The 27,905-nt window shown below is 44.0% G+C and overlaps 1 protein-coding gene across 2 annotated transcripts in view; it reads left to right on the top strand.

The window, feature by feature from the left end:
* The window catches only part of SLCO5A1 (solute carrier organic anion transporter family member 5A1), a 153,696-nt gene extending 126,813 nt beyond the window's left edge, over positions 1-26,883 (top strand). For both annotated transcript variants that reach the window (XM_077492846.1, XM_077492847.1), the window contains exons 9-10: positions 13,625-13,689; positions 26,172-26,883. In XM_077492846.1, coding sequence (XP_077348972.1) covers positions 13,625-13,689; positions 26,172-26,629 — 523 coding nt within the window. In that variant the 3' untranslated portion in view covers positions 26,630-26,883. The remainder of the gene's footprint in view (positions 1-13,624; positions 13,690-26,171) is intronic.
* The last annotated feature ends 1,022 nt before the right edge of the window (positions 26,884-27,905 follow it).

Genomic DNA, 27,905 nt, shown 5'->3' with positions numbered 1-27,905 from the left:
CTTCTCCCTAAGCCACCAGTGACCCCAAAGCGGGTCACACATGTGCTCTGCCCTCAGAGGACCTGGTACCCACTGTCCTGGAAAGCCATGATGATGGTGTACAAGTCTCCAGTGTGAGGGCTACAGGTAAACTCACACTCAGCTTCTTTGGCCCCTTAATGGAGGAAAAGCAGCAGAGTCGATCCAGCACTTGACAGATCAAAGACCAGGGCCGGCCCGTGCATTACGAGCGCCGCCCCCCGTCACCTCTACCATCCTCCCTATTCATGTGCCTGGCCCCTTTCAGGACACCAGACACATTATGACGGGGATAGGCGAGGGGTGTATTTTGAAGCACGTGATTAGAGCCAGAGGCTGTAATAGGCTTCAAAATAGAGTGGGCTCGGGGCGCAGAGCACTGCGTCCCGATCCAACCCTGTTGTGTAACATAGCAAATGAATGTTCGCTATTTTCACACTAATGTTCCTCCCTGCCAATCAGCAGGCAGGTCAGTGAGACCTGTCTCCCGATTGGCCAAAGCATTAGGTGATCCTTTTGGATGCCTAATGCTTTGGGGGAAGAGGAGACATGGCAGAAGAAGCCCGAGGAGCCGAACGGACAAAGGAGCCCCAGCCACCGCTACAGAAGAGGAGGAAGCCCCGTGACTCGGTAAGTGCCGCCAGACCGGCCACGAGGGGGGGTTAGTGAAGTGACAGCCGAGCCGGGGGAGATGCCTGGCTGCATATAATGGGCACAAGTGGCTGCATATGATGGGCCACAATGGCTGCATATGGGAGGCACAATGGCTGCATTCGACAAGCACAAATGGCTGCGTATGACGGGCACAAGTGGCTGCATATGATGGGCTCAAGTGGCTGCATATGGTGGGTACAGTGGCTGCTTCTGACAGGCACAGTGAGGCTGCAATTGATTGGGGGGGGGGGGGATTTAAGTATATTTCAGTTTGTTTGCGCCCCCCCCCCCCAAAAAAAAAATAATAATTTTGAGCACCAGCCTCCACTGTCACTGCTCTATAATTTTCCTTGACCTTCCGTATATGTATTTTGCAGGGCTGTGCACAGGCAGATTTGTGTAAGCGGAGGCTCTGTGTGTCAAGCTGCTGTTTTTGTTTCTGAACAGATTGCACAGCCCTTCACATTATGTACATCATGCAGTGTGGATGCTCATATTGATGTGGAATGTCTTCTATGCAAAGACTTGGCCCCTCCCACAGGCACAGCTCCCCTTCAGCAGAGCAGGCTAGGGGTGGGGACGAGGCTGGAAGCCGTGGAGCTTTATATTTTCTCTGGACCTTGCTCACATTGATATAGACAGTGCTATGTAGCAAATGGGCACGCCCCCTTCTACAGGGCAGGCTAGGGGCATATAAGGGGTGGGGCTGGAGGCAGTAGAGTCTAAAATTTTCCCCGACTGAAAGAGTCTGCACATGCTCGGTATAGCTGCGGTGAAGCCGCGCATGCGCATGCGCAGTGGAGCCCTGCGATCAACTGTTTTATGACGTAGTCGCACCGGAAGTGATGCAGTTGAGGTTCTGCATAAGTCGACACATTTTTTACCACACTGGACTTTCATTTTTTTTTTTTTAAATATATTTTTATTAGAGTTTAACAGATTACAAAAAGCATATCAATTGACAGATTCCATAAAATATGAATGCCAAGTATCTAGTATGTCAAGTCTTAGGACAAAATCCAAACACTACAGTAATTTGAGAGATAAGAAGAAAAAGAGGGGGAAAAAGAAAAGAGAAGAGGAGGGGGGGGGGGAGGATGGATGAGGGGATTGTGTGCCATCACTATTACCGCAGAGTATAGTAAACCTCCTTTGCAGGGGGAACTGATAAACACAGTAAGCAAAATACCAAATACCCCTAATTACCACTAACAGTTGACAAGCTTATAACCCAAGGAAAGTAGACCTGTGGGAGACCAGAACATAAGTGCAAGTAAATGAATGGTGAATAGAAAGATCAACCGCCTATGAAGCGGTGGGATGACCAGAACAGTCCAAAGGATATCCACTGGGCTCAAGGCGGATAATGCACGATGTTGAGGGGGTGAGTAGAAAGATGGGAGGTCGGTAGTTTAAGCTTCCCCAGCGAGTTTGTGAGGTTACGTTTGAGGTACCAGTTGGTATATCTGAAAGGGTACATTATCGATGGAATGTCAGCAGGAGAAAACGAGTGTTCAATGTAATTTTTCCACCGTGAGAAGAACCGGGTAGTAGACTGGAAATGCGAAGAAATAGTGTCCAGCCTTTCCATGTAGAACAGGGAGAGAAGAGCTTGTTGTACTCCATGGAGACTCGGAGGAGATGAGGAGATCCAATGAGACATAATGGTTCTGCGGGCAGCAAGTAGACAGACGTGCATCCAATGAGAGAGCACCACAGATCCTGGTTGGGGTCTTTCAGAATTGGTGGGGTCACAGCTGAACAAGCAGATAAGTTGCTCCTTAGGTAAATGTACATTAGTAATGGTGAATATGTATCAGAGCACCGAGTCCCAGAAGGTGGAAATTGAAGTACATTCCCAGAGGCGATGAAGCAAGGTGGGGCGATCCAGAGAGCACCATGGGCACTTGGATTGGGAAGGATCTCCCTTGGCAGTGCAAAATGGATAGTAGGCCCTGTGGATAATTTTAAATTGAGTTTCCCGCCAGACTTCAGAGATGATGAGTTTATGAATGAGTCTGTATCCTTTGAGGATGTTGTCGGAGAGGCCCGGGTCGCCGAAGATGGAGGCCCAATTCTTAAAAGGAGCGAGGTGGTACTTGTCTGCTTGATAGGTGATTAGCTGAGTATAAAGATCGGAGATAGAATAAGTGTCTCGTTGAAGCATGGAGTCAAGGGGAGAGGTCGAGCAAGAGTCAGGCCGAGTCCCTCCTATATCTTGTAGATAATGAGTCAGTTGGAAGTAGTGGAATACCTGAGAGGGAGGGAGGGAGTATTCGCAAGCCAAAGTACGGTAGGGTTTGAGTCGTCCCCTAGGGAGGTCATATAGGGAGGCAATTGAAGTAAGACCTTTCGTGCCCCAAAGTGTGAAGGCCTGATGAGCCGTGAAAGGGGGAAACATTGGGTTCCCTTGGATGGTTAGATGCTTAGAGATGTTGGTAGGTAGTCCCATGAGTTTTCTGGTTTCCCTCCAGGCGATCACAGTATCACGGATGAGAACATTAGCCTTGAGATGACCCGGGAGGACATGCAGGTTGGAATGAAGAACAGCAGAAAAAGTATAGGGATGTACCAGTGCACTTTCAAGAACATAGTTCGAATATCTAGACTTGCCCACTAGCCAATCCAACCCTTGGCGTACTAGGCAGGAGAGATTGTAGAAGCGAATATTGGGCAGGCCAGCCCCTCCCTCAGACTTCGGGAGACTTAGTTTCTGGAGAGCGATGCGAGGTTTTTTGTTTGCCCATAAGAAAGCACTTAGGGCTTTGTGTAATTTTTGAACATCAGAGTGTTTTATTAAAAGTGGGATAGTTTGCATCGGGTATAAAAGTCTCGCAAAGGATACCATCTTGAAGAGATGACATCTCCCAAAGAGTGAGAGTGGCAGGCCCGCCCAAGACTCCAATTCCTGCATGATCTTAGTCAACAGTGGGGGATAGTTAAGGGAGTATAGAGAGGAGGGTTCTCTACCAATACATATACCTAAATATGTGATGAAGTGTCGTGCAAGAGTGAAGGGTGAAGATGATTGCCAGAGTTTGGCTTTGCGTGGGTTTAGGGCTAGGACTTCAGTTTTATCATAATTGATTCGAAACCCCGAGCATAGCCGGAAGGTTGTAAACAGGTCACGAAGGGTGTCAAAATCAGTTAAAGGGTTTGATGAGAACAGGAGAATGTCATCCGCAAAGAGGGCAGATTGCAACTTATGACCATGTATGGGGATACCACTAATGCCTTCAGGGGAATTTAGAATTCTTGAGAGGGGTTCAATGGCCAAATTAAAGAGTAGGGGAGAAAGGGGACAGCCTTGCCGCGTGCCCTTAGTGAGAGGGATAGTTGGGGAGACAAAATCTGGAGTCACCAATTTAGCAGTCGGGGCAGCATACATCTGCCGCAGGAAATGTAGAACCGGGCCAGAGAAGCCAAAAGTCTGAAGAACTTTGAACAACCAGGTAAAATTAATGTTGTCAAAGGCCTTCTCGGCATCGACCGAAATAATGGCCATGTCACAATCCGGATTTCGCTTGGCACATTCCAATGCCAAGAGAACCTTGCGGATGTTAAGGGTGGCGGATCTGCCCGTGGTGAATCCAGATTGCGCTGGGTGGAGGAGAGAGGGGAGGAGCGTAGCTAGACGGGAGGCAATAATTTTGGACAGGATCTTCACATCAACATTTATTAAGGATATCGGTCTGTAGGATCCAGGGTGGGAGGGGTCTTTGCCCTTTTTCGCTATCAGTTTTATATGTGCCTGAGAACCCGTAGGGAGATAGGAGCCCCCACGCCAAAGAGTAGAGAATACTTTACATAAGGTGTCGGGGAGGAAGTCTTGAGTAATTTTATAAAATTCCGCTGTATAGCCATCAGGGCCTGGGGCTTTGGAAGAGGACAAGTGTTTAATAGTGGACTTAACATCTTCTAGCGTGATGGGAGCGTTAATGGCTTCTAGTTGTGGGGTAGTTAGTTTAGGCAAGTGGATTTTGGATAGTAGCCTATCCGCTAAGGATTGGTCAATAGGGTCGGTTGCATACAAGGACGTGTAATAGTCAGTAAGAATCTTACTAATTTCCTCAGGAGCAGAAGCAAGGGATCCGTCTGCGCGTTTTAAGGTGTGTATGTAGGTGGGGCGATGGAAACCTGAACAAAGTCTAGAGAGAAGTTATCATATTTATGGAGGCGTAAGGTGTGATAAGAGGAGGTTAGACGTTCTTGCGTGTCAGCCCACAAGTCAAATTTCCGCTTGGCTAGTTGCCAGGCAAGAACGTTGGCTGGAGTCCGACTGCGAAGAAGGTTTAAATGCATTGCCCGTAGTTTTTGGCTGGCTAGCAGGTATTGCTGTTTGGAGTGTTTCTTGTGTCTAGAAACATAGGCAATGATTTTGCCCCTGAGGTAGGCCTTACCCGCTTCCCAAAACAGATTGGGATCAGCTAAATGTACCGCATTGGTTTCAGTATATTCCAACCAGCTAGTCAACAACATCTGCTTGAAATCCTCGCTGTCGGTCAGATGTGAAGGGAAGCGCCACGTGATTAATGGTGAAGAGGGTTTGGTATGTAATAAACGGACCAAGACCGGGCTATGGTCCGTGATTACCATATCTTTAATCTCCGGGTCTCTAACGAACGACAATAGGGGCGGGGATGCAAAAAAGTAATCGAGTCGCGAAAAAGATTTGTGTGGAGGCGAGAAAAAAGTGAATTCCCGATCGGTAGGGTGGGTTAGGCGCCAGACATCAATGAACTGCAGAGTGGAGAATGTCCTGTCTAAGGGAGTGACGGCGGATGTGTGGGGACTGGTTGCGCTGGAGACGGGAGGATCCCGAAGTTGCCTATCTTCCAGTGGATTAATGACCGAGTTAAAGTCCCCCCCAACTAAATGTAGAGCGTCAGGTACGCGCGATATCCAGGCCAGCATGTCCTGGAAAAATGCAGAATCAGGGGAATTAGGGGCATAGATGTTAGTGAAGGCTAGTTCTTTGTTATTCAAGGAAAGATGTATGGTAAGCATACGTCCACCCGAGTCAGTGCGAACGTCCCGTGTCGTATAACGAAGGTGCTTGTGTAGCAGAATAGCCACACCTGCCTTGCGGCCATCGGCAGGGGAGCCAAAGACCTCTCCAACCCAAAGTTTTCTGAGGCGAAAAAGATCGTCAGCGGATAGATGGGTCTCCTGAAGGAGCGCAACATCTGCCCGCAGACGTTTAAGATGTCGTAGTACTTTCATGCGTTTAGCAGGTGATCGAAGGCCCTTGACATTCCACGTAACCACGGTCAGTTGGTTTCCGCTTGTGTCAGCCATCAGGTGTGGGGGGGAGTGTATAAGAGTCTCAGTGTCATTTTTAAGGGAGACCTGAAGGGGATCAGGGTGGATACTGTAATGAGGATGGGTAGGTATACATCAGATGGCACACGATACAGGGGGGGAGGAGGGAGAGGGAGAAGGAAGGAGAGGAGAAGAGGGAGAGACAAGAAGAAGGGTAAAGAAGGAAGAGAAAGAGAGAACAGTAGATCAACTAAACAAGTGCTATCAACACCTTCACCTTTTTCCACACAAGGAACGATGTGTGAGAGCATCTCCCAGAGAGTGACCGTACCCCCTGGGAGAGGCGTGATTTATTCCCCGGGGAGGAGGGAGGGGTGAAAGCACAAGCAGGGGAAAGATTGGGAGGGCCAGGGCAAGACAAGGGAGGGAGGGATGAGAGGGGAGGAGAAGAGGAGAGGGGGGGAGGGAAAATCAGGGAAGGAGGGTAGGAGAAGGGACTGCGGGAGGTAGCAGAGGATAGCAGCAAAATAAACAATGAGAGCATCAATATAGCAGTTGACATATGCGAAGAGCAAAACAAAACAGTAATCAGCCTAATGGAGGCAGTAGGGTCTATATCCATAAAAGACAGTAAAAATGTGGACCTTAACCATGTACATTCCTATCAGTAACAGAAAAGACATAAAGGATAAAAAGTGAGCGAACATTTGCAAACCAACATACTGCAGGTTTGCAGGATAACTTGCAAACCTGCCGTGCAGCGAACTTCCAGACTGCACTGGGGCAGTAGGGATAATAGAATCCCCAACACAAAGAATGATACCGATGGGTAGTAAGAGGAGATCTTCAGCGAAGTGCTGTGCGGTGGGGGTGATTGGTCGAGCGGCTTCGCTTGTAATGCGGCTTTTCAGGGCCCATACGTTGGGAGGTACCGGCATGAGGGTCCAGTGCTGATCCTGGTGAGAGGCTTCTTGTTGAGGGGGCATGGGTAGTGTCCATTTCTGCAGGGTAGTTAAGAAAGTGTTCCGCCTCAGCAGGGGATGTAAAAGTGTGACGGGTACCATCAGAGGAAGTAACGTGGAGTACCTCCGGGTATGCCAGAGTGAACTTAACATGGTTGTTGAAGAGGGCCGCACAGATCGGTGAAAAAGCTTTGCGCATCTTCATGACTTCAATGGAGTAGTCAGCAAATAGAAGTAAGTTTGCCCCGTCGACAGTTAGGGAGCGTTGGGATCGAAACTTTTGTAGGATGGCATGTTTATCAGCATAGTTGAGATAGCGGACAATGACCGCCCTGGGTTTAGAGCGCTGTTCATTGGGATGGCCTAGGCGGTGGGCCCGCTCGACAATACAGGGCGTAGTGAGGCCTAGTTGTGCAGGAATGGCTTCGGCACAAATGTCCATCAGCTGTGCATTAGTAACCGATTCAGGCAGTCCCACAACCCTCAGGTTGTTCCTTCTAGCACGATTTTCCAAATCGTCAATTTTGATCCAAAGGTCCCTATTAGAATGTGTAAGACGTGCTATGGCCGTGGACTGTGCTGTGGTATCATCCTCCATGATGGAGATACGTTCCTCTGCATGCGTGAGGCGCTGCGCCTGCAGGTGAAGCTCAGTGCGGAGCTGTTCCATGGCTTTTTGTATCGCAGTGTCAATGGTAGCAGTTAGCGTGGGGGTCAGGAGTGAGACCACTGCCTGTGCAATGTCAGCAGAGGGGGCCGAGGCATTGTTGGGCGCTGCCGGAGACAGCGGCGGAGGCTCTGTGAGGCAGAGCACGGGCGCCATCTTGGCCGCAGTCTCGGCTGGGTCTGTATCCGCAGCGATCGCCGTGGAGAGCGACCGTTGCGCGGATCGCTCCACAAAGCGATCCATTGGCGGCTCGTCGACTCCCGGAGTCTGGTGGGGGGGGTTCCCCGAGGCGGATGGCAGGCTAGAGGCCGGTTTCAGGGGGGTGAGCGGTCGGAGCGGTGTCCGCTTACCTCCTCCTCATGTGGCGCCGGAACCGGAAGTTGGACTTTCATTTTCTTCATGGTTATCTACGGCAGGTACAACGCATGCCCTGGCATAGACCATTCAACCCTATCCTACAGATATAGTGTAAGGGTTTATAGCACTGCAGCCAATGGCTGCAAGCACTGATCTGTGTATTCTGATGGAGGGGGAGTCCCCCCTGACAGAGTACATTGGGGGTTATTTCCGAAAGGCAAATCCACTTTGCACTAAAGTGCAAATTACAAGTGCAAAGTGCACTTAGAAGTGCAGTCGCTGTAAATCTGATTTTCTTATCCAATCATGTGCAAGCTAAAATGCTATTATTTTATTTTCCTTGCATGTCCCTCTCGGATCTACAGCGACTTTACTTCCAAGTGCACTTTCAGTGCAATTTCAAGTGCACGTTGCACTTGTAGTGCAAAGTGGATTTGCCTATAGTAAATAATCCCTATTGTTTAGAGGTTTTTTTTCTGCTTCCTTTTTCTAAGGAACGTGGTGTCTATTAGGCAGACAGCTTGCGTATATTCCCTATAGTTATTTCCTGCAATATTACATTCAGAAGTGCAGATTAGAGGTGCACAGGGAAGCTTGCTTTCAACCACACATGATACAAGTTCTATAGCCTGCAAACATATTCCTCTGCCATTCTGCCTCATTTGTTTTGTCACCAGTGTCCTGGAATGAACTTGCTAAATATCACAGGCTTTCAGTCTGTGCAGCTCCAGCCTGAGGCCGATTTTTACAGAGCAGTTCACTTTAAAGAGCAACTAAATGTGCATTAGGGGATTTATAGAAAAACATGTTCAGATAAATGGAGATCGTTGTTAAGGGGAATGTAGAATGGTTTGTATATATTTTCCTTTTTATGTTTAAAAAAAAAAAAAAAAAAAAAAATATATATATATATATATATATATATATATATACACACATACACATTATCCATGTCTTTATGAGCCTTGCTTTCTGCACTGGTCCAAATAATTTGGTGGGGGGAGGATTATAGTGTGGGGTTGTTTTTCAGGGGTTGGGATTGACTCCTTAGTTCCAGTGAAGGGAACTCTTAAAATGTCAGCATTCCAAGACATTTTCGACAATTTCATGCTCCCAACTTTGTGGGAACAGTTTGGGGATGGCCCCTTCCTGTTCCAAAATGACTGGCCTGCACAGAGTCCTGACCTCAACCTGATAGAACACTTTTGATATGAATTAGAGTGGAGAATGTGAGCCAGGCCTTCCCGTCCAACATCATTGTCTTGACCTTACAAATGCTCTTCATTCCCACTCCTAAACCTTGTGGACAGGCTTCCCAGAAGAGTTGAAGCTGGTATAGCTGCAAAGGGTGGGCCAGCTCAATACTGAACCCTACAGAGGAAGTCTGAAGGCAAACAAGCTTTTGCTGTGTTCTCTGTTTAGAAAACCCACAACATTCTGTGACACCAGTGTCATGGTGGAACCAGTATGAGCCCAGATATACGCAATAATGTCATGTAGTCTTCCCAAGGTTCCTTGAGTGCTTAAAATCATGCCAGATTAAGGAATTCATTTTTCTTCAAACCTTTCCCAAAGCCCCATTGTTGGTGTCAGTGGAAGTAATAGTAACTCCGAGGTGAGCGTTGATGTCAGTGGCCACAATAATAACCCCTAACATTGGTGTCAGTCCCATGTATTTATTGTAATGCCGCTTACACACGACCGGACTTTTTGACGGACTAGGTCCGACGGTCTTCCCGACGGACTTTCGGCAGAGGTCCGACGGACTTTCTGAACAAACAGACTTGTCCACACACGACCGGACAAGTCTATTCGAAAGTCCATTAGTTTTGAACGTGATGATGTAAACGGGACTAAACAAGGAAGTTCAATAGCCAGTAGCCAATAGCTTCCCTTGCGTCGTATTTGGTCCGTCAGACTAGCACACAGACAAACGGTTTGCACGCTAGAAAGCCGAGTCCGTCGGACAGATTTATGTTTTATTTCTAGGTCCGTCTGACTTTTGGGGAAAAAAAAGTGCGCTGGAACCCACACATGATCGATCTGTCTGATGGATTCTGGTCCGCCGGACCTAGTCTGCTGGAAAGTCCGATCGTGTGTACGCGGCATTACAAGTCTGCATCCCAACATAATGCCATAAGTATATTATGATTTTAATAAACAATATTTGTGTTTATCAGCTTTTCAACACAATTTAGCTTTTTAAGTAATGCTGAACTCTGCATGACAATGTTATCTGCCTTATTATATTTGAAATGTGTGAGTAAACTGGATAAATTGAAAAGTTCTAAACATCAACAATATCGAAACAATCATTTGTCCAATTTAAAGTGGAAGGCCATCCTGAAAAAAAAAATATTAAAAATGACAAATCTAAAAAAAAAAAAATGAAAAAAATTTTTTTTTTTTACTTACCAGAAATGCCTGTTGCTAGGCACATAATCCTAATCTTCCTCTTCCTCCTCCGCGGAGATCTTCTGGTCTTGTCTCCTCGTCGCGATGTCTTCTGGGTAATGGGTCGCGCTGTGTTCTGGGAACTGTGTGTTCCAGAACAAAGCGCGTCCCATTCACAAAGCGCTGCGTGACTCGCGCATGCGCAGTAGGCTCCACTGCCTGTTTCCCTTACAAGGAATGGCGGCGCGGGGACCCGAGAGCCAAGGGACGGGTCGGCCTCGGGCGGCCGACATCGTGGGCGCCCTGGACAGGTAAGTGGGCTTATTAAGTCAGCAGCTGCTGACTTTTTTTTTTTTTTTTTAAACGGCCCTCCGCTTTAAACCATGTTAAAATGCTAGACCCTTCAAAGTGATTCTAAAGGCAGGACATTTTTACCTTGATGCATTCCCTGCATTAAATTAAAAAATGTCTCATTGGTAATATAGCTTTCTCATCTTCATAAATACTTACCTGAGTCCTATCTTGATCCTCTGGTGGCACACCGAGAAAAAGAGGAGCCTAGAACATCAGTTGAGGGACCTGAAAAGAGGAGGTTTGGTGACGCTCTGTGCATTGCTATTGCACAGAGCAGGTAATTATGACATGTTGATTATTTTAATAAAACACGTAAGCTTTAGGCTTGGTTCACACTGGTATGACATGGGATCTCACTTGTGAGAGCACAAGTTGCATGGCATGTCAAATTATATGTTTCCCTATGAGACATCTTAACTGATCCGAGACAAGTTGCTTCAGCTTTAGAAAAGGTTCCTGCACTACTTTGGTCCGACTTTAATACGACTTCAATGCCTTAAGCCGCGTACACACGGGCGGACTGTATGGCCTACTTAGTCCGTCGAAATACATTTCAGCGGACAGTCCGCTCGTGTGTGGGCTTCAGCTGACTTTTTCAGCGTGCAGTCTGGCGTACTAAGTATTTCGGATTTTTCGAAATACTGTCCGTCATACTTTGGTTTCAGCGGACAATCCGCTCGTCAGTAGGCTAGTTCGACGGACTAAGAATGGCGCATGCTCAGAAAGGATTTACACGGCGAAAGGTTGCATTGCTGTGTATTCGACTTCCTATTTCTAGTCCCGTCGTACATGCTGTACACATCATCGCGCAAGCTTTCGACGGACTGTTTGTGCATCCGTGTGTGGTCAAGTCCGTTCATTCGAAAGTAGGACGGACTGTCCGTCGGATTGTATGATGGACTAAGTAGGCCATACAGTCCGCCCGTGTGTACGCGGCTATAGAGTATAAAACGTCACATCAAAGTCAGATTCCAAAGTTGCACTGAAAGTCGTACGACATCGAAGTCAGACTACTGTGAACCGAACCTTAGGCTCCAGTCACACTTGTCATGCAACTTTGGACACCAACGTTGCATTACAAGTCGTTCCCCGTGTTTTTCAATGATAACCATTCATATATATGAGCGACTTAAAGTTGCAGCAACTTCAAAGTAGTTCATGCACTACTTTGGTCCGACTTTCATGCAACTTGAGGGCCATAGACTTAAATGTTAACCCTTAGCCCTTGTACACACGGTCGGATATTCCGATGGACAATGTCCGATAGGACCGTGTTGTCGGATAATCCGACAGTGTGTGGGCTCCATTGGACTGTTTCCATCGGAGTATCCGACGGACCAAGTTTTCCAACTTGTCTATAAAATTTTCTGACAACATACTGTGTTGAGAATTCCGATCGGACAAAGTGCCACGCATGCTCAGATCAAATTCCTAGACCAAAGCTATTGGCTACTAGCCTGAACGTAGTCCCGTCCTAACGAAATAACGAGATCACGTTAAGTACGATCAGATTTTCTGACAACTTTGTCCGACTGTGTGTATGCAACAGTTTCAGACAAAATCCGACGGATTTGGTTGTCGAAATGCCCGACCGTGTGTACAAGGGCTTAGAAGTTGCATGACAGTCATACCTGAACATTATACAATGCAGCTTGTGTGCAACAGTCGTCCATTATCATTGGTCAAAGACAAAGTCGTATCCAAGTCGCACCTATCCAAAGTTGCATCAAAATTGCTCTCCAAAGTCGGCGCAACTTTGGAGTCATACAAATGTGAATGAAGCCTTACAATCACTTTAAATTTTATTCTACAGTCCACAATATGAGGGAGCAAGGAAAAGTAAATATAGTATTGGTAATAAAACTCCTACAGAAAAGAAAATCAATGATTCAAAAGCAATTTCAATACATATTATTATGGAAAATGAGAAATATAATTTTTTTAAATCTATGATCCTGCATTGGTGGTTAATGGTAATACAGTTAAAGCATTTTTTTGTTTTGGTTAGAGCGGAGAGGGATTAGAACACCTATTAGGTTTTTATTGCTGTCTGTGCCCCCATTAAAGAGATTCACCCCCTCTATTTATCCTGTTTATTGTTGTCATTGAAAGTCAAGGTAAAAGAAAATACAACATTTTGGGTTGTCCCCAAAAAAGAAATAGGGAGGAAATGTTCCAATGAGGACACTAGTTCAGGTGACCTGGGGATCCCCAAGGAATTCCCCTAATTTGCAGGGATTTCCTCTCACTTCCTATTTGGCTATAGGACAGGAAGTGAAGGGAAATCTACCCAATGGGACACAGATGGCAAAAAAAAAAAAAAAAACTGCTATGAGTTCTAACCTTTTCTTACACTATATAAAATAAAATAAAAGTCTAGTTCTAATTTATTTACCACACCTTATTTACCACACTGCTCTTTCACTGATGAGGTCCGGATGGGACTATACTTTTGTCAGGTGGAGATCACACCTCCTGGCAGTACTGGCTTAGTCTCAGTGCGGAGAGTGGGTACACAGAGGGCATCCCTTCAGTGGGTTTTCTGCCACCACTCCTCCTTCATTATATTCTGGATGCAGGAACTCAGGGAAAGTCCAAGCACCCAGCATTTTGCTACAAAGTGCCCAACACATGGTGGGCCGCACAGAGAGCTCCGTTGGGCCATGTGTAGTTGGTGAACTGCATGTTGGGCACCAGTATTCCAAAGACTACCCCTTGCTCTTTTGTCTGCTCCATTGTGCCAGTGTCAGATAAAAGGGTGTGAGTATAGTAATTGGCATGTAATAAGTAAAAGATACATTTGTATCCTCAGTCTAAACAGCGTCTTCAGAATTTGCCTATACAACCCTTTTCATTTAAACAGTGAGATAAAAGACGGTTGTGCCAGTGGAATCCTTTCATCTGATATTTCATTTTACTGTTATCATTTTTGAGTCACACAATGTTTTCTTTGCAGGTCTGTGGATGAAAGTGAGCGGCCTTTTGCATTAGGAATGCAGTTTGTTTTGCTGAGAACTCTTGGTAAGTATTATTTTTATATGTCAAAAAAGATTATTCAGGTCATCATCAGTGGTTTTCATATACGTATACATTGTATGAAGTGGAAAGTAAAGTTAATTAAATGTTTCGTATAAACCTGTAGTACATTTATATATTTTTGAAAAATTCTGTGTAATGAAAATAAATGCAATTTTAGGCTTACCATCATGAAATTTGAACTGTAAACATTTAACATCGCTAATGCCGCGTACACACGCCCGGAATTTCCGGCAGACTTCCCGACGGACTTTCGGCAGACTTCCGACAGACTTTCCGAACAAACGGACTTGGACACACACAATCACACCAAAGTCCGACGGATTCGACCGTGTTGATGTACGACCGCACTAGAATAAGGAAGTTCATAGCCAGTAGCCAATAGCTGCCCTAGCGTCGGGTTTCGTCCGTCGGACTAGCATACAGAAGAACAGATTTTTCTGCCGGACTTGAGTCCATCAGAAAGATTTGAAACATGTTCTAAAATCTAAAGTCCGTCTGATTTTTTGACAGCAAAGGTCCAATGAAGCCCACACACAATCAAATTGTCGAACGGATTTGTTCCGTCAGACTGTCGAAAAGTCCAGCCGTGTGTACACGGCATAAGTGTTGGATGTGATAATGCAGCGAAGTGAGAGCCCTCTGTATTTGTGGTGTTCATCCACAAGGTGGCGCTGTTGTGCTATTTTTACATTTGTAAAGCACATCATGCTCTCATATTGGTCTTATGTTTGCTAAAATATGTATTAGCTGTCTTTAAAATATGTACACTACACAGGAGAAAAAGCATTTATAACAGTAATGAAATAAATATTTAGATTCTGAGAGATTCTGCCCCAGTAATGGGTGTATTAATATAAATTCCAGGGATCAGAGGAAACAAATTACAATGTTAACGCCTTCTAGGTTTGGGACTGATGTGAATGGCTCATGTTAAGTGATCCATCAGTGCTGTGCACTGTAAATATGGGAAAGAACTACATACATTTTAGGGACAATTTCCCTAAAGTTCCTTCACAGCTCTATCATAGAGTCTTGAGCCACAGTCAGTAAAGTATGTATTATTCAGTGAGGCTGTAAAAGCAGTGAATGTACTAAATAATGGCCAATTTGCCAAATCTCCCAGTGAAAAATTGAGGTAAACCCTGTACCACTAGGATCCTTTGGGCTCCACTCACACTTGTACGACTCCAAAGTTGCGCTAACTTTGGAGTGCAACTTTGTTGCAACTTTGATGCAACTTTGACACAACCTTTCTATGGGTGCAACTTGTACACGGCTTTGGCTTTGACCAGTGATAAAGGACAACTGGTGCACACAAGTTGCTTGTATACCATTTAGGTAAGACTTTCATGCAACTTCTGAGGGTTAACATTAAAGTCTATGACCCTCAAGTTGCATGAAAGTCGGACCAAAGTTGTGCATGAACTACTTTGAAGTTGCTGCAATTTTAAGTCACGCATATACCGTATTTATCGGCATATAACACACACCCCAAGTTTAGGAGGGAATTTTAAGGAAAAAAACTTTTAGGAGGGAAGTTTAAGGGAAAAAAAACCTTACATTTAAATGCTCATCAATGCAGCCTTATCATTGTCCATCTGCAGCCTTGTCCATCATTGCAGCCTTGTCAGTGTCATATGCAGCCTTGTCCACCATTGCAGCCTTATCAATTTTATTTGTCTCTTTTATTTTTATTTTTAAATGCCGCCGCCGAGATACAGAGCCGGATGTCCTGTGTATCTCGGCGGCGTACGGTAGTTCTCGGCCGCCTTCGGCTCTTCTCGGCTGCCTTCGGCTCTTCTCGGCAGCCTTCGGCCGTTCTCAGCAGCTTTTGGCCGCCGAGAACGGCCGAAGGCGGCCAGAAGCCGCCGAGACGAGCTGAAGGCGGCCGAAAGCTGCCAAGAATGGCCAAAGGCGGCTGAAAGCCGCCCAGAGGCTCAGAACTGCGGGGGATCTGCGTATAACACGCACCTGCGATTTTCCCCTGCTTACGCTGTTAAATACGGTATAAATGGGTATCATTGGAAAACATGAGGACGACTTGTCATGCAACTTTGATGTCCAAAGTTGCATAACAAGTTGCACAAGTGTGACTGGAGCTTTAGAGGAAGGTCTGGATTGTCTTGTTAAATGTCTTCCTAAGTTCTTCTTAAAATCCATTGTACTGTCCTTACATGGATTGCTAACAGTGATCAGAACTCTGGGATTCAAGCTTGATCAATATTAGGAAACATATTATTTGAGTCATTTCAACATGTTGCTCTGCAGTAATGGACACAAACATATCATCTAATAAGGTCCCTTTCACACTGCCGCAACTTGAAAGTCATGCAATTTTGCTGCGATTTCAGAGAATGCCTGTGTAAACTTGAGGTCTATGGACTTCAACTCGAATCAAAGTCAGACCAAAGTAATACAGGAATTACTTTGAAGTCGCACCGATATGAATGGTACTCATTGGAAATCATGGGTTACAACTTGTCGTGCAACTTTGCAGTCCCAAGTCGCAGGGCAAGTCACACAAATGTGAAAGGGGTTTTAAGCCTCATACAAACTATCAGATTTTCTTCTAATTTTTTCCTTCGGATTTACCAAAACCATGTAGTAGAAGGGCCTGCATGATTGCATACAAATTGAAACTCCTAAGGTTTGACCTCATATTATATTATATGGTTTTGGTAAATCTGAAGGAAAAAATCAGCAGAAAATCATATAGTGTGTTATGGTGTTTCAAATAGACCCTTTTGTCCTCCCGTCTGCCCACTGTCTCAGTGAGAGAATTTGAGACATATTTGTGGCAAAACAAAAAATAAAATAAAATAAAGAAATAAAATGATGGCAATCCTACTAAACAGAACAACATATTTAAAGTGGCTCTCTATCTAACAACAGAAAGAGAGGACATTTCTTTAAAGGGGCAATCTTGTCTTAGACAATTTTCATCACAACAGGTTTCCCTAGTGGAAGATTTCCTTCCACCTCCTGTTTAATTACAAGTGTAAAAGTTTGTTAATCCCATCTGTTCTGAAAACAGTGGATCTCCCCAGCTGGGCCACAAATGGCAATAGAAACTTGACAGGAGTTCCCATTACCATTCCCTACTCTAATCACACTGATAACAATGTTTTAGGTAGTGATGCTCTTTAAAGTATGACCCACCTTCTGCTGACCATTATAGAAAAAAAAAGACTTCCTAAGGTTTCCTAACCTGCTCTTTCTCTGAGACACCTATATATATAAAAAAAACTCTGCATTCTTCATTAAGTATACATATACAGTGCCTCGAAAAATTATTCATACCTCTTGACATTTTCCAAATTTTGTCATGTTACAGCCAAAAACATAAATGTATTTTATTGAGATTTTATGTGATAGACCAACACAAAGTGGCACATAATTGTGAAGTGGAAGGAAAATGATAAATGGTTTTCCAATTTTTTTACAAATAAATATGTGAAAAGTGTGGCCTGTATTTGTATCCAGCCCCCCTGAGTCAATACTTTGTAGAACCACCTTTCACTGCAATTACAGCTGCAAGTCGTTTTGGGGATGTCTCTACCAGCTTTGCACATCTAGAATGTGACATTTTTGCCCATTCTTCTTTGCAAAATAACTCAAGCTCTGTCAGATTGGATGGAGAGCGTCTGCGAACAGCAGTTTTTAAGTCTTGCCACAGATTCTCAATTGGATTTTGGTCTGGACTTCGAATGGGCTATTCTAACATATGAATATACTTTGATCTAAACCATTCCATTGTAGCTCTGGCTGTATGTTTATGGTTGTTGTCCTGCTGGAAGGTGAACCTCCATCCCAGTCTCAACAGGTTTTCTTCTAAGATATTCCCTGTATTTGGCTTCGTCCATCTTCCCATCAACTCTGACCAGCTTCCCTGTCCCCGCTGAAGAAAAGCCACAACATGATGCTGCCAACACCTTGTGTTCATGGTGGGGATGGTGTGTTCAGGGTGATGTGCAGTGTTCGTTTTCAGCTACACATAACGCTTTGCTTTTAGGCCAAAAAGTTAAATTTTGATCTCATCTGACCAGAGCACCTTCTTCCACATGTTTGCTGTGTCCTCCACATGGCTTCTTGCAAACTGCAAATGAGACTTCTTATGGCTTTCTTCATGTCACTCTTCTACAAAGGCCAGATTTGTGGAGTGTACAACTAATAGTGGTCCTGTGGACAGATTCCCCACCTGAGCTGTGGATCTTGGCAGCTCCTCCAGAGTTACTATGGGCCTTTTGGCTGCTTCTCTGATTAATGCTCTCCTTGCCCAGCCTGTCAGTTTAAGTGGACACTCATGTCTTGGTAGGTTTGCAGTCGTGCCATACGCTTTACATTTTCGGATGATGGATTGAACTGTTCTACGTGAGATGTTCAAAGCTTGTGATATTTTTGTTATAAACTAACCTTGCTTTAAACTTCTCCACAACTTTATCCCTGACCTGTCTGCTGTGTTTCTTGGCCTTCATGATGCTGTTTGTTTGCTAATGTTCCCTAACAAACCTCTGAGGGCTTCACAGAACAGCTGTTTTTATACTGAGATTAAATTACACACAGGTGGACTCTATTTAATAATTAGGTGACTTCTGAAGGGAATTGGTTCCTCTAGATTTTAGTTAGGGGTATCAGAGTAAAGGGGGCTGAATACAAATGCACGCCACACTTTTCACATATTTGGAAAAAAAATTGGAAAACCATTGATCTTTTTCCTTTCACTTCACAATTATGTGTCACTATGTGTTGGTCTATCACATAAAATCCCAATACAATCCTTGGTGGAGGGACCCCCTTCTCCCAACTCCAAGGAGTGCAGCGACCGGGGAGACTGCCGAGTCGGGCATACCCTGGCGGGGAGGAGGGGTGATGGGCGGGGTGCACCATCGGACTGGGCCCACGAGTTCTCTCACTCCACAGTGAAGTACCCATAGGGGTGGGGTGATTTTCACGGGGGGCACCTTGGCCGAGTTGGTTCCATCGAGACTACTACCCACAGTGGAAATTATCAATTGACCCATCAACATAGGCAGCTGACATAGCTGACCGATTATAGGGGTCACTGGTCCCCCATGGGACCACCATGTTTTGTGACGATGTGTTACTTCTGTTATCGTCCTGGTTTGATCCCCTTTTCAACATACACTGCAATAGAAATGATACACAACTGACAGAAAACTCATAGCGGTTATCGATTTAACCACTTTCAGACCGGACCAATTTGCTGGTCAAAGACCAGACCACTTTTTGCGATTCGGCACTGCGTCGCTTTAACTGACAATTGCGCGGTGGTGCGACGTGGCTCCCAAACAAAATTGACGTCCTTTTTTTCCCACAAAAAGAGCTTTCTTTTGGTGGTATTTGATCATCCCTGCGGTTTTTATTTTTTGCGCTATAAACAAAAATAGAGCGACAATTTTGAAAAAAACACATTATTTTTTACTTTTTGTTATAATAAATATCCCCCAAAAATATATAAAAAAACATTTTTTTCCCTCAGTTTAGGCTGATACGTATTCTTCTACATATTTTTGGTAAAAAAAATCGCAATAAGCGATATTGATATTGATTGATTATTATATATTGATTGGTTTGCGCAAAAGTTATAGCGTTTACAAAATAGGGATAGTTTTATAGCATTTTTATTAATCATTTTTTATTATTTTTTTTTTACTAGTAATGGCGGCGATCAGCGATTTTTATTGTGACTGCGACATTGTGGGGGACCCATCGGACATTTTTGACACATTTTTGGGACCATTGTCATTTATACAATAATCACTGCTATATAAATGCAGTGATTCCTGTGTAAATGACACTGGCAGTGAAGGGGTTAACCAGTGGGTGGCAGTGTAGGGGTTAAGTGTTCCTAGGGGTGTGTTACTAACTGTGGGGGGGTTGGGCTTTCATTTAGTGAACACTGATCTCTGCTCCAATCACATGGAGCAGAGATCAGCGTCACTAGTTGCTAGGCAGAATGGAGAAATGCTGTTTACTCGGCATTTCCTCCATTCGGCCGCTCCGTGAGACGATCGCGGGGATGCCCGCGGCGATCGAGTTCGCGGGTCCCGCGACCGGACTCACGGGGGTCTCGACCATCGCGGGAGCGCGCCGCCAGCGGCGCGCTCCCGATGGCAGGGCGGCATTCAATATTGGACGTACCTGTACGCCAATATGCCTGCCCGTGCCATTCTGTCGACGTACATCGTCGTGTGCTGGTGGGGAAGTGGTTAAGTAAGGAGATCTATGCATGACTTAATACCTAAGACTTTCTTTTAGCGATCCGTTCATTACATGTCTATAGCTCTTGACTGGCTACGTTGGCCTGCAAGAGGATAGGTTACTGTCATAAGTGTACTACAAAATCTCAATAAACATATTGAATAGAAAATACCAATAAAATAAATTAATGTCAAGGGGTATGAATACTTTTTCAAGGCACTGTATAAATCCTTTTCTATCCTTTTGGCCTCTGTAGGAATGTAATGGGGGAGATTTACTTAAACTGATGCACAGAATCTGGTGCAGTTGTGCATAGTAACCAATCAGCTTTTAAGCTTGATCAATTAAGCTTTAACAATAAAATATGACTGGTTTCTATTCACAGCTGCACCAGATTCTGTGTGCACCAGTTTAAGTAAATTCCCCCCTCTGGGCTTGGATTTCACATTTGGTACTGTAAGACCCCTTTCACACGAGGCGTCGGCGGTAAAGTGCCGCTATTTTTAGCGGCGATTTACAGTTGTTTTTGCTGAGGCTTTAAAAGCGCCTGACTAACGGCCGAACGACCATATATATATATATATATATATATATATATATATATATATATGTGTATGTATATATAAAACAGTAGGGGAAATAATTATTTGATCCCCTGCAGATTTTGTAAGTTTGCCCACTTACAAAGAAATAAATGGTCTATAATTTTTTTTATCAGGGTTTATAATTTTTAGGTGTATTTTAAATAATAGAGACCAAAAATCATTAAATAATAGAAAAACAAAAACACATAAAACAAATGCTTTAAATTAAGTTGCAGTTCAATGAGTAAAATGAGTATTCAATCCCCAAGCAAGACATGACTTGGTACCCTTAGAAACTCTTGTTGGCAAGCACAGAGGTAAGACGTTTCTTATAGTTGGTGACCAGGTTTGCACAAATGCACACATCTCAGGAGGGATTTTGGACCACTCTTCTTTACAGATCTTCTCTAAATCCCTTTAGGTTTCTTTACAGTCTGTTGGCAACTCAAAGTTTTGGCTCCTACCATAAATTTTATATAGGATTAAGGTGTGGAGACCGACTAGGCCAATCCATGACCTTAATGTGCTTTTTATTGAGCCACTACTTTGTAGCCTTGGCAGTATATTTTAGGTCATTGTCATGCTGGAAGACCCATCCATGACTTATCTTCAGTGTTCTAGGTGAGCGTAGAAGGTTCTCATCCAAGATTTTACAATACATGGCCCCGTTCATTGACCCCTCAATGCTGCAAAGTCGACCTGTACATTTAGCAGGGAACAGCCCCAAATCATCATGTTTCCACCTCCTTGCTTGACCGTAGGGATGGTCTTCTTAGAGTCAAAGTCAGCATTTTTCTTCCTCCAAACATGGCGAGTCGAGTTAATACCAAAGAGCTCAATCTTGGTCTCATCTGACCACAGCACTTTCTCCCAATCCTTCTCGGAATCATTTAGATATTGGTTGGCATGACTGTACATGTGCCTTCTTGAGGAGGGGTCTCGCCGTGTTTGAAGGAAGAAAAATGCTGACTGTGACCCTAAGAACACCATCACTACAGTCAAGCACGAAGATGGAAACATTATGCTATGGAGCTGTTTCTCTGCTAAATGTACAGACAAGACTTTGTACATTAAGGTCATGGAGTGGCCTAGTCAGTCTCCAGACCTTATTCCTATAGAAAATGTATGGGTGGAGCTGAAACTTCGAGTTGCCAAGTGACAGCCAAGAAACCTTAAGGATTTAGTGATGAAGAGTGGACCAAAATCGCTCCTGAGATGTGTGCAAACCTGGTCACTAACTACAAGAAACGACTTACCTCTGTGCTTGCCAACAAGGGTTTCTCCACCAAGTACTAAGTCATGTTTTACTTGGACATCAAATACTAATTTTTCTCACTGAACCGCAACTCAATTTATAACATTTGTATCATGTTTTTTTCTGTATTTTTGGTTGATATTCTGTCTCTGTCATTTAAAATACATCTATAATAAACATTATAGACCCTTCATTTCTTTGTAAGTGGGAAAATGTACAAAATCTGCAGGGGATCAAATAATTATTTTCCCCACTGTATATACACTATATTACCAAAAGTATTGGAATGCCTGCCTTTACACGTACATGAACTTTAATGGCATCCCAGTCCTAATCTGTAAGGTTCAATATTGAGTTGGCCCACCCTTTGCAGCTATAACAGCTTCAGCTCTTTTTGAAAGGTTGTCAATAAGGTTTCGGAATGTGTCTATGGAAATGTTTGACCATTCTTCTAAAAGCACATTTGTGAGGTCAGGCACTGATGTGGACGAGAAGGCCTGACTCGCAGTCTATGCTCTTATTCATCCCAAAGGTGTTCTATCAGGTTGAGATTAGGACTCTATGCAGGCCAGTCACGTTCCTCCACCCCAAACTCACTCATCCATGTCTTTATGGACCTTGCTTTGTGCACTGGTCCAAACCATTTGGTGGAGGGGGGATTATGGTGTGGGGTTGCTTTTTAGGGGATGGGCTTGGGCCCTTAATTCAAGTGATGGGAACTCCTAAAGCGTCAGCATACCAAGACATTTTTTTTTGTTTCAAAATTTTTTATTGAAGGTTTTCAAAATACAAGCTTACAGATGAAACAATCAGAAATATCATTGATGAGTATCAACAGCAATTATCAGCAAAACATAGAATACATCAAGCATATTAGAGAATGTCATCTTGGGGGATTGAAACAGATAATGATGTTTCAGTGAGTGTCTCAGATATAACAGTAATTGTATAAAATCAATCCTTCTAGGGAAGGGACTAAACCTAGTCCTGTGGTGAAGCAACAGTCATGGGTTGGTCAAGGCACGCAAAAGTCCCTCCACAATGTAGAGAGGGAGTAATGGGAAGCAAAAAAAACATGCCAAGACATTTTGGACAATTTCATGCTCACAACTTTGTGGCAACAGTTTGAGGATGGCCCCTTCCTGTTCCAACATTACTATGCACCAGTGCACAAACAAGGTCCACGAAGACATGGATGAGCGAGTTTGGGGTGGAGGAACTTCACTGGCCTGCACAGAGGCTTGACTTCAACCTGATAGAACACCTTTGGGATGAATTAGAGTGGAAAATATGAGCCAGGCCTTCACGTCCACATCAGTGTCTGACCTCACAAATGCACTTCTGGGGGAATGGTCAAACATTCCCATAGACACACTTCTAAACCTTGTGGGCAGCCTTCCCAGGAAAGTTGAAGCTGTTATAGCTGCAAAGGGTGGGTCAACTCAATGTTGAACCCTACAGACGAACCCTACTGAGGAAGACTGGGATTTGCATGTAAAGGCAGGCATCCCAATACCTTTGGTAATATAGTGTCTGTATGTATATAATAAATATATATATATATATATATATATATATATATATATATATATATATATATACATATACATACATACAGTATCTCACAAAAGTTAACTACACCCCTAACAGTTTTGTAAAAATGTTATTATATCTTTTCATTTGACAACACCAAAGAAATGTCACTTTCCTCCAATGTAAAGTAGTGAGTGTACAGCTTGTATAACAGTGTAAATTTGCTGTCCCCTCAAAATAACTCAACACACAGCCATTAATGTCTAAACTGTTGGCAGCAAAAGTGAGTACATCCCTGTACTGTAGTGAAAATGTTCAAATTGGGCCCAAAGTGTCAATATTTTGTGTGGCCACCATTATTCTTTAGCACTGCCTTAACCTTCTTGGGCGTTGAGTTCACCAGAGCTTTACAGGTTGCCACTGGAGTCCTCTTCCACTCCTCCATGATGACATCACAGAGCTGGTGGATGTTAGAGACCTTGAACTCCTCCACCTTCCGTTTGAGGATGCCCCACAGATGCTCAATAGGGCTTAGATCTGGAGACATGCTTGGCCAGTCCATCACCTTTACCCTCAGCTTCTTTAGCAAGGCAGTGGTGGCCTTGGAGATGTGTATGCGGTCGTTATCATTCGTTACCCTGCGGCCCAGTCTCCGAAGGGAGGGGATCACGCTCTTCTTCGGTATGTCACAGTACATGTTGGCATTCATGGTTCCCTCAATGAACTGTAGCTCCCCAGTGCCGGTGTATTATCATATAAGGTCCTCTATCCGATAGTGTCCGCTGCATACTGCGCATGCGCAGTACACACCAACACAGATTCCGAAAATTGCCGAGGATGAACGGCGCCTGCGCCATGAGTCTAGGTTCTGTCCCCACTATCCAAGTGGACATAGAGTAGGAATATAAAAGAGCCGAGCGCAGCGAGGCCGAGCCTGAAGCGTGGCGAGGGAAGCTCGCCCGCGAGGGGCCCTCTAATATTCACAACCCTATGTCCGTTTGGATGAAGGGGCTACCACCTCCACTCACGGCGCAGGCGCCCTTCAGCTTCGGAGATTTTCCGAAGCTTCGTCTGCTCCGGCGCGGACACTATATGATGGCCGGACATTATATGGCACAACACCGGCAGCACTCATGCAGCCATAGATCATGACACTTCCACCACCATGCTTGACTGTAGGCAAGACACACTTGTCTTTGTACTCCTCACCTTGTTGCCGTCACACACGCTTGACATCATCTGAACCAAATAACTTTATCTTGGTCTCATCAAATTACAGGAAATGGTTCCAGTAATCCATATCCTTAGTCTGCTTGTCTTCAGCACACTGTTTGCGGGCCTTCTTGTGCATCATCTTTAGAAGAGGCTTCCTTCTGGGATGACAGCCGTGCAGACCAATTTGATGCAGTGTGTGGCGTATGGTCTGAGCACTGACAGGCTGACCCCCCACCCCTTCAACCTCTGCAGCAATGCTGGCAGCACTCATATGTCTATATCCCAAAGACAACCACTGGACATGATGCTGAGCACGCGCACTCATCTTCTTTGGTCAACCATGACTAGGCCTGTTCTGAGTGGAACCTGTCCTGTTAAACCACTGTATGGTCTTGGTCACCGTGCTGCAGCTCAGTTTCAGGCTCTTGACAATCTTCTTATAGCCTAGGCCATCTTTATGTAGAGCAGCAATTCTCTTTTTCAGATCCTCAGAGAGTTCTTTGCCATGAGGTGCCATGTTGAACTTCCAGTGATCAGTATGAGAGCGAGAGCAATAATACCAAATTTAACACACCTGCTCCCCATTCACACCTGAGACCTTGTAACACTAACGAGCCACATGACACTGGGGAGGAAAAATTGCTAATTGGGCCCAATTTGCACATTTTTACTTATGGGTTTACTCACCTTTGTTAGACATTAATGGCTGTGTGTTGAGTTATTTAGAGGGGACAACACATTTACACTGTTATACGCTGTGCACTCACTACTTTATATTGGAGGAAAGTGTCATTTCTTTAGTGTTGTCACATAAAAAGATATAAGAAAATATTTACAAAAATGTGAGGGCTGTACTCACTTTTGTGACATATTGTAAGTACAGAAAATGTTTTATTTTTTGGCTACTGTTAAGTGATAAATAGGATTTACTACTAACTGTATGACATGGACCTTAAGACCAAATAGAGTGACCCTACACCAACAAACATGGTGGTGGCTGTGTGATAGACTCAGTATTTTTTACTAGCCTTGGGCACCTTTCTGTTATCAAAGGAGCCATTAATTCCTCTTTGTGTTAGAAACTTCTAAAGTAGAATGTTAGGCCATAAGTCCATGAGATGAAGCTGAATTGCAGTTGGGTCATCTAGGATGAAGGATCTCAAGCGTGCAAGTAGGTCAACAGCTAAATGGCTTAAGTTACGGAATGGCCTGAAATCAGTTGATGTGACAAGACCTGAAAAGACCTCTTAATGCTTAACAGTCTGCAAATGTTGCTGAGCGAATGCAGTTCTGTATAGAGGTATATATTTAAATTCCATCAAAGTGGTGTAAGACCCAGGTCAGTGGCATTTACTTGCTTTAGTGACTAGAGGTAAATAATTCTGAAAGATGACCAGGGCTACTTGATATGTTGAGCGATTTGTAACTCGGGCTTTGACACTTAGGTTAAAACATTTTGATCTTCGCGTATCAATAAATGCAAACATGTAGTGAAATAAGGTTGTCTTTGTATACTTTATATAAAAAGTTAGCTATACATTTTCCATCTAACACTCTGTAATTACATTGGCAACCTACCGTGTCTCACTGCACATTATTTATTGTGTGAAATGATGCAAATTTCCAAACTCCCCAATGTGTCTTTGTTTTTGCAGCTTACATTCCTACACCGATCTACTTCGGGGCTGTTATTGATACAACTTGCATGCTTTGGCAGCAGGACTGTGGAGTGCAAGGCTCCTGCTGGGAATACAACGTGACATCATTTCGTTTCGTTTATTTTGGACTGGCAGCTGGTTTGAAATTCTTAGGATTCATTTTTATATTTCTGGCCTGGTATTCCATTAAACACAAAGAAGATCAGTTGCAAAGGAGAAGGTGGCAGGCCTCCCCAATAAGCACAGTCAGTGAGATGATCGGCAACACCAGAGCGGAGCCAAATTATGCACGGACCAGATCCTGCCCCGCCTTCGGCGTCAGGGAAGAGCCAAATGAAGACAGTAGCATAGACAAAGGAATCCAACACATAGCACAAACCTATCCTGGGCCTTTCCTGGAAGCAATAAATTCATCCTTTGATAATTCCCAAGAGGAGACCCCAGCTGACACATAGTTTGGAGAGTCCTTTTTCCTGACCGAGTTTAGTGTGGCGCCTTGTGCAACACGTGCCTTTTGTATATGAACTACAAACATATGGAAAAATGATAACACCTTTTAATCAGTAGCAACAAGGTTGTTGGGGGCTGGTTACCTCAACAAAATTAGTTTTCTCCATTTTTTTAACTGTTAGTGGTAAACTTGTGCTCTACCCTTCTGAATCTGTACTTTACTAAATGGTTCCTAAAGGAATAAAAAATACTGAAGAAATATGGGAACAGCACATTTGGAATTGCTCCATGACATTTAAATCTCGGTTGTAAGGTTTGCAATGTAAAGTTTACCTGTTGGCCATCTTGAATTACCCAATATCTCTTGTGAAAAGACCGAGATCATTAATAGCTCTGAGGCACTCACTAAACAGGCTAATCAGAGGAATCCACGGATGAGGATTTTTTGTAATTAACAGATGTTACAACAGGTAGGACTGCAGTTTTTGAAAATGGCTGACAGATTCAGTTTAAAGCAGTATTAAACCCAAAAACAAGTATTTATAAATTTTTAGCTTACTAATTCTTAGATGTGGTGACTGCATTCATTTTCCTTTTTAGGCTTCCTTTCCATTATTTTCACCTGCCAGTAAGTCTGTTGTTTTTTGAAAAAACAAGCAGATGAAGCATTTAGAGGGATGAGACAAACTATTTACCATTGACATGGGCACATACAGTGATCATTTTTTTTGTATGTAACACCTTTATCCCAAAAGGGAAAACAACTATTTGCAGTAACTGCTTATAAAGTGTAAGCTGGAGTTTGACTTTTGTTATTGTATCTACTAGTAGAGCAGTAGCCTAAAAGTTTTGAGAGTGACACAAATATTAATTTTCACAAAGTCTGCTGCTTCAGTGTTTTTAGATCTTTTTGTCAGGTGTTACTACTATTGTATACTAAAGTATAATTACAAGCATTTAAGTGTCAAAGACTTTTATTGACAATTACAATACGTTTATGCAAAGAGTCAATATTTGCAGTGTTGACCCTTCTTTTTCAAGACCTCTGCAATTCACCTTGGCATGCTGTCAATCAACTTCTGGGCCACATCCTGACTGATGGCAAACTATTTTTGCATAATCAATGCTTGGAGTTTGTGAGAATTTGTGGGCTTTGTTTTGTTCACTTGCCTCTTGAGGATTGAACACAAGTTCTCAATGGGATTAAGGTCTGGGGAGTTTCCTGGCCATGGACCCAAAATGTAAATGTTTTGTTCCCCAAGCCACTTGGTTATCACTTTT

The sequence above is a fragment of the Lithobates pipiens genome, unplaced genomic scaffold, assembly GCF_037356315.1.
Source record: "Lithobates pipiens isolate NorthernLeopardFrog02 unplaced genomic scaffold, aLitPip1_a1.2 Scaffold_19, whole genome shotgun sequence".
NCBI lineage: Eukaryota > Metazoa > Chordata > Amphibia > Anura > Ranidae > Lithobates > Lithobates pipiens.
Note: the sequence above shows the minus strand (reverse complement) of the source record. Positions and strands in the feature narration are given on the sequence as shown.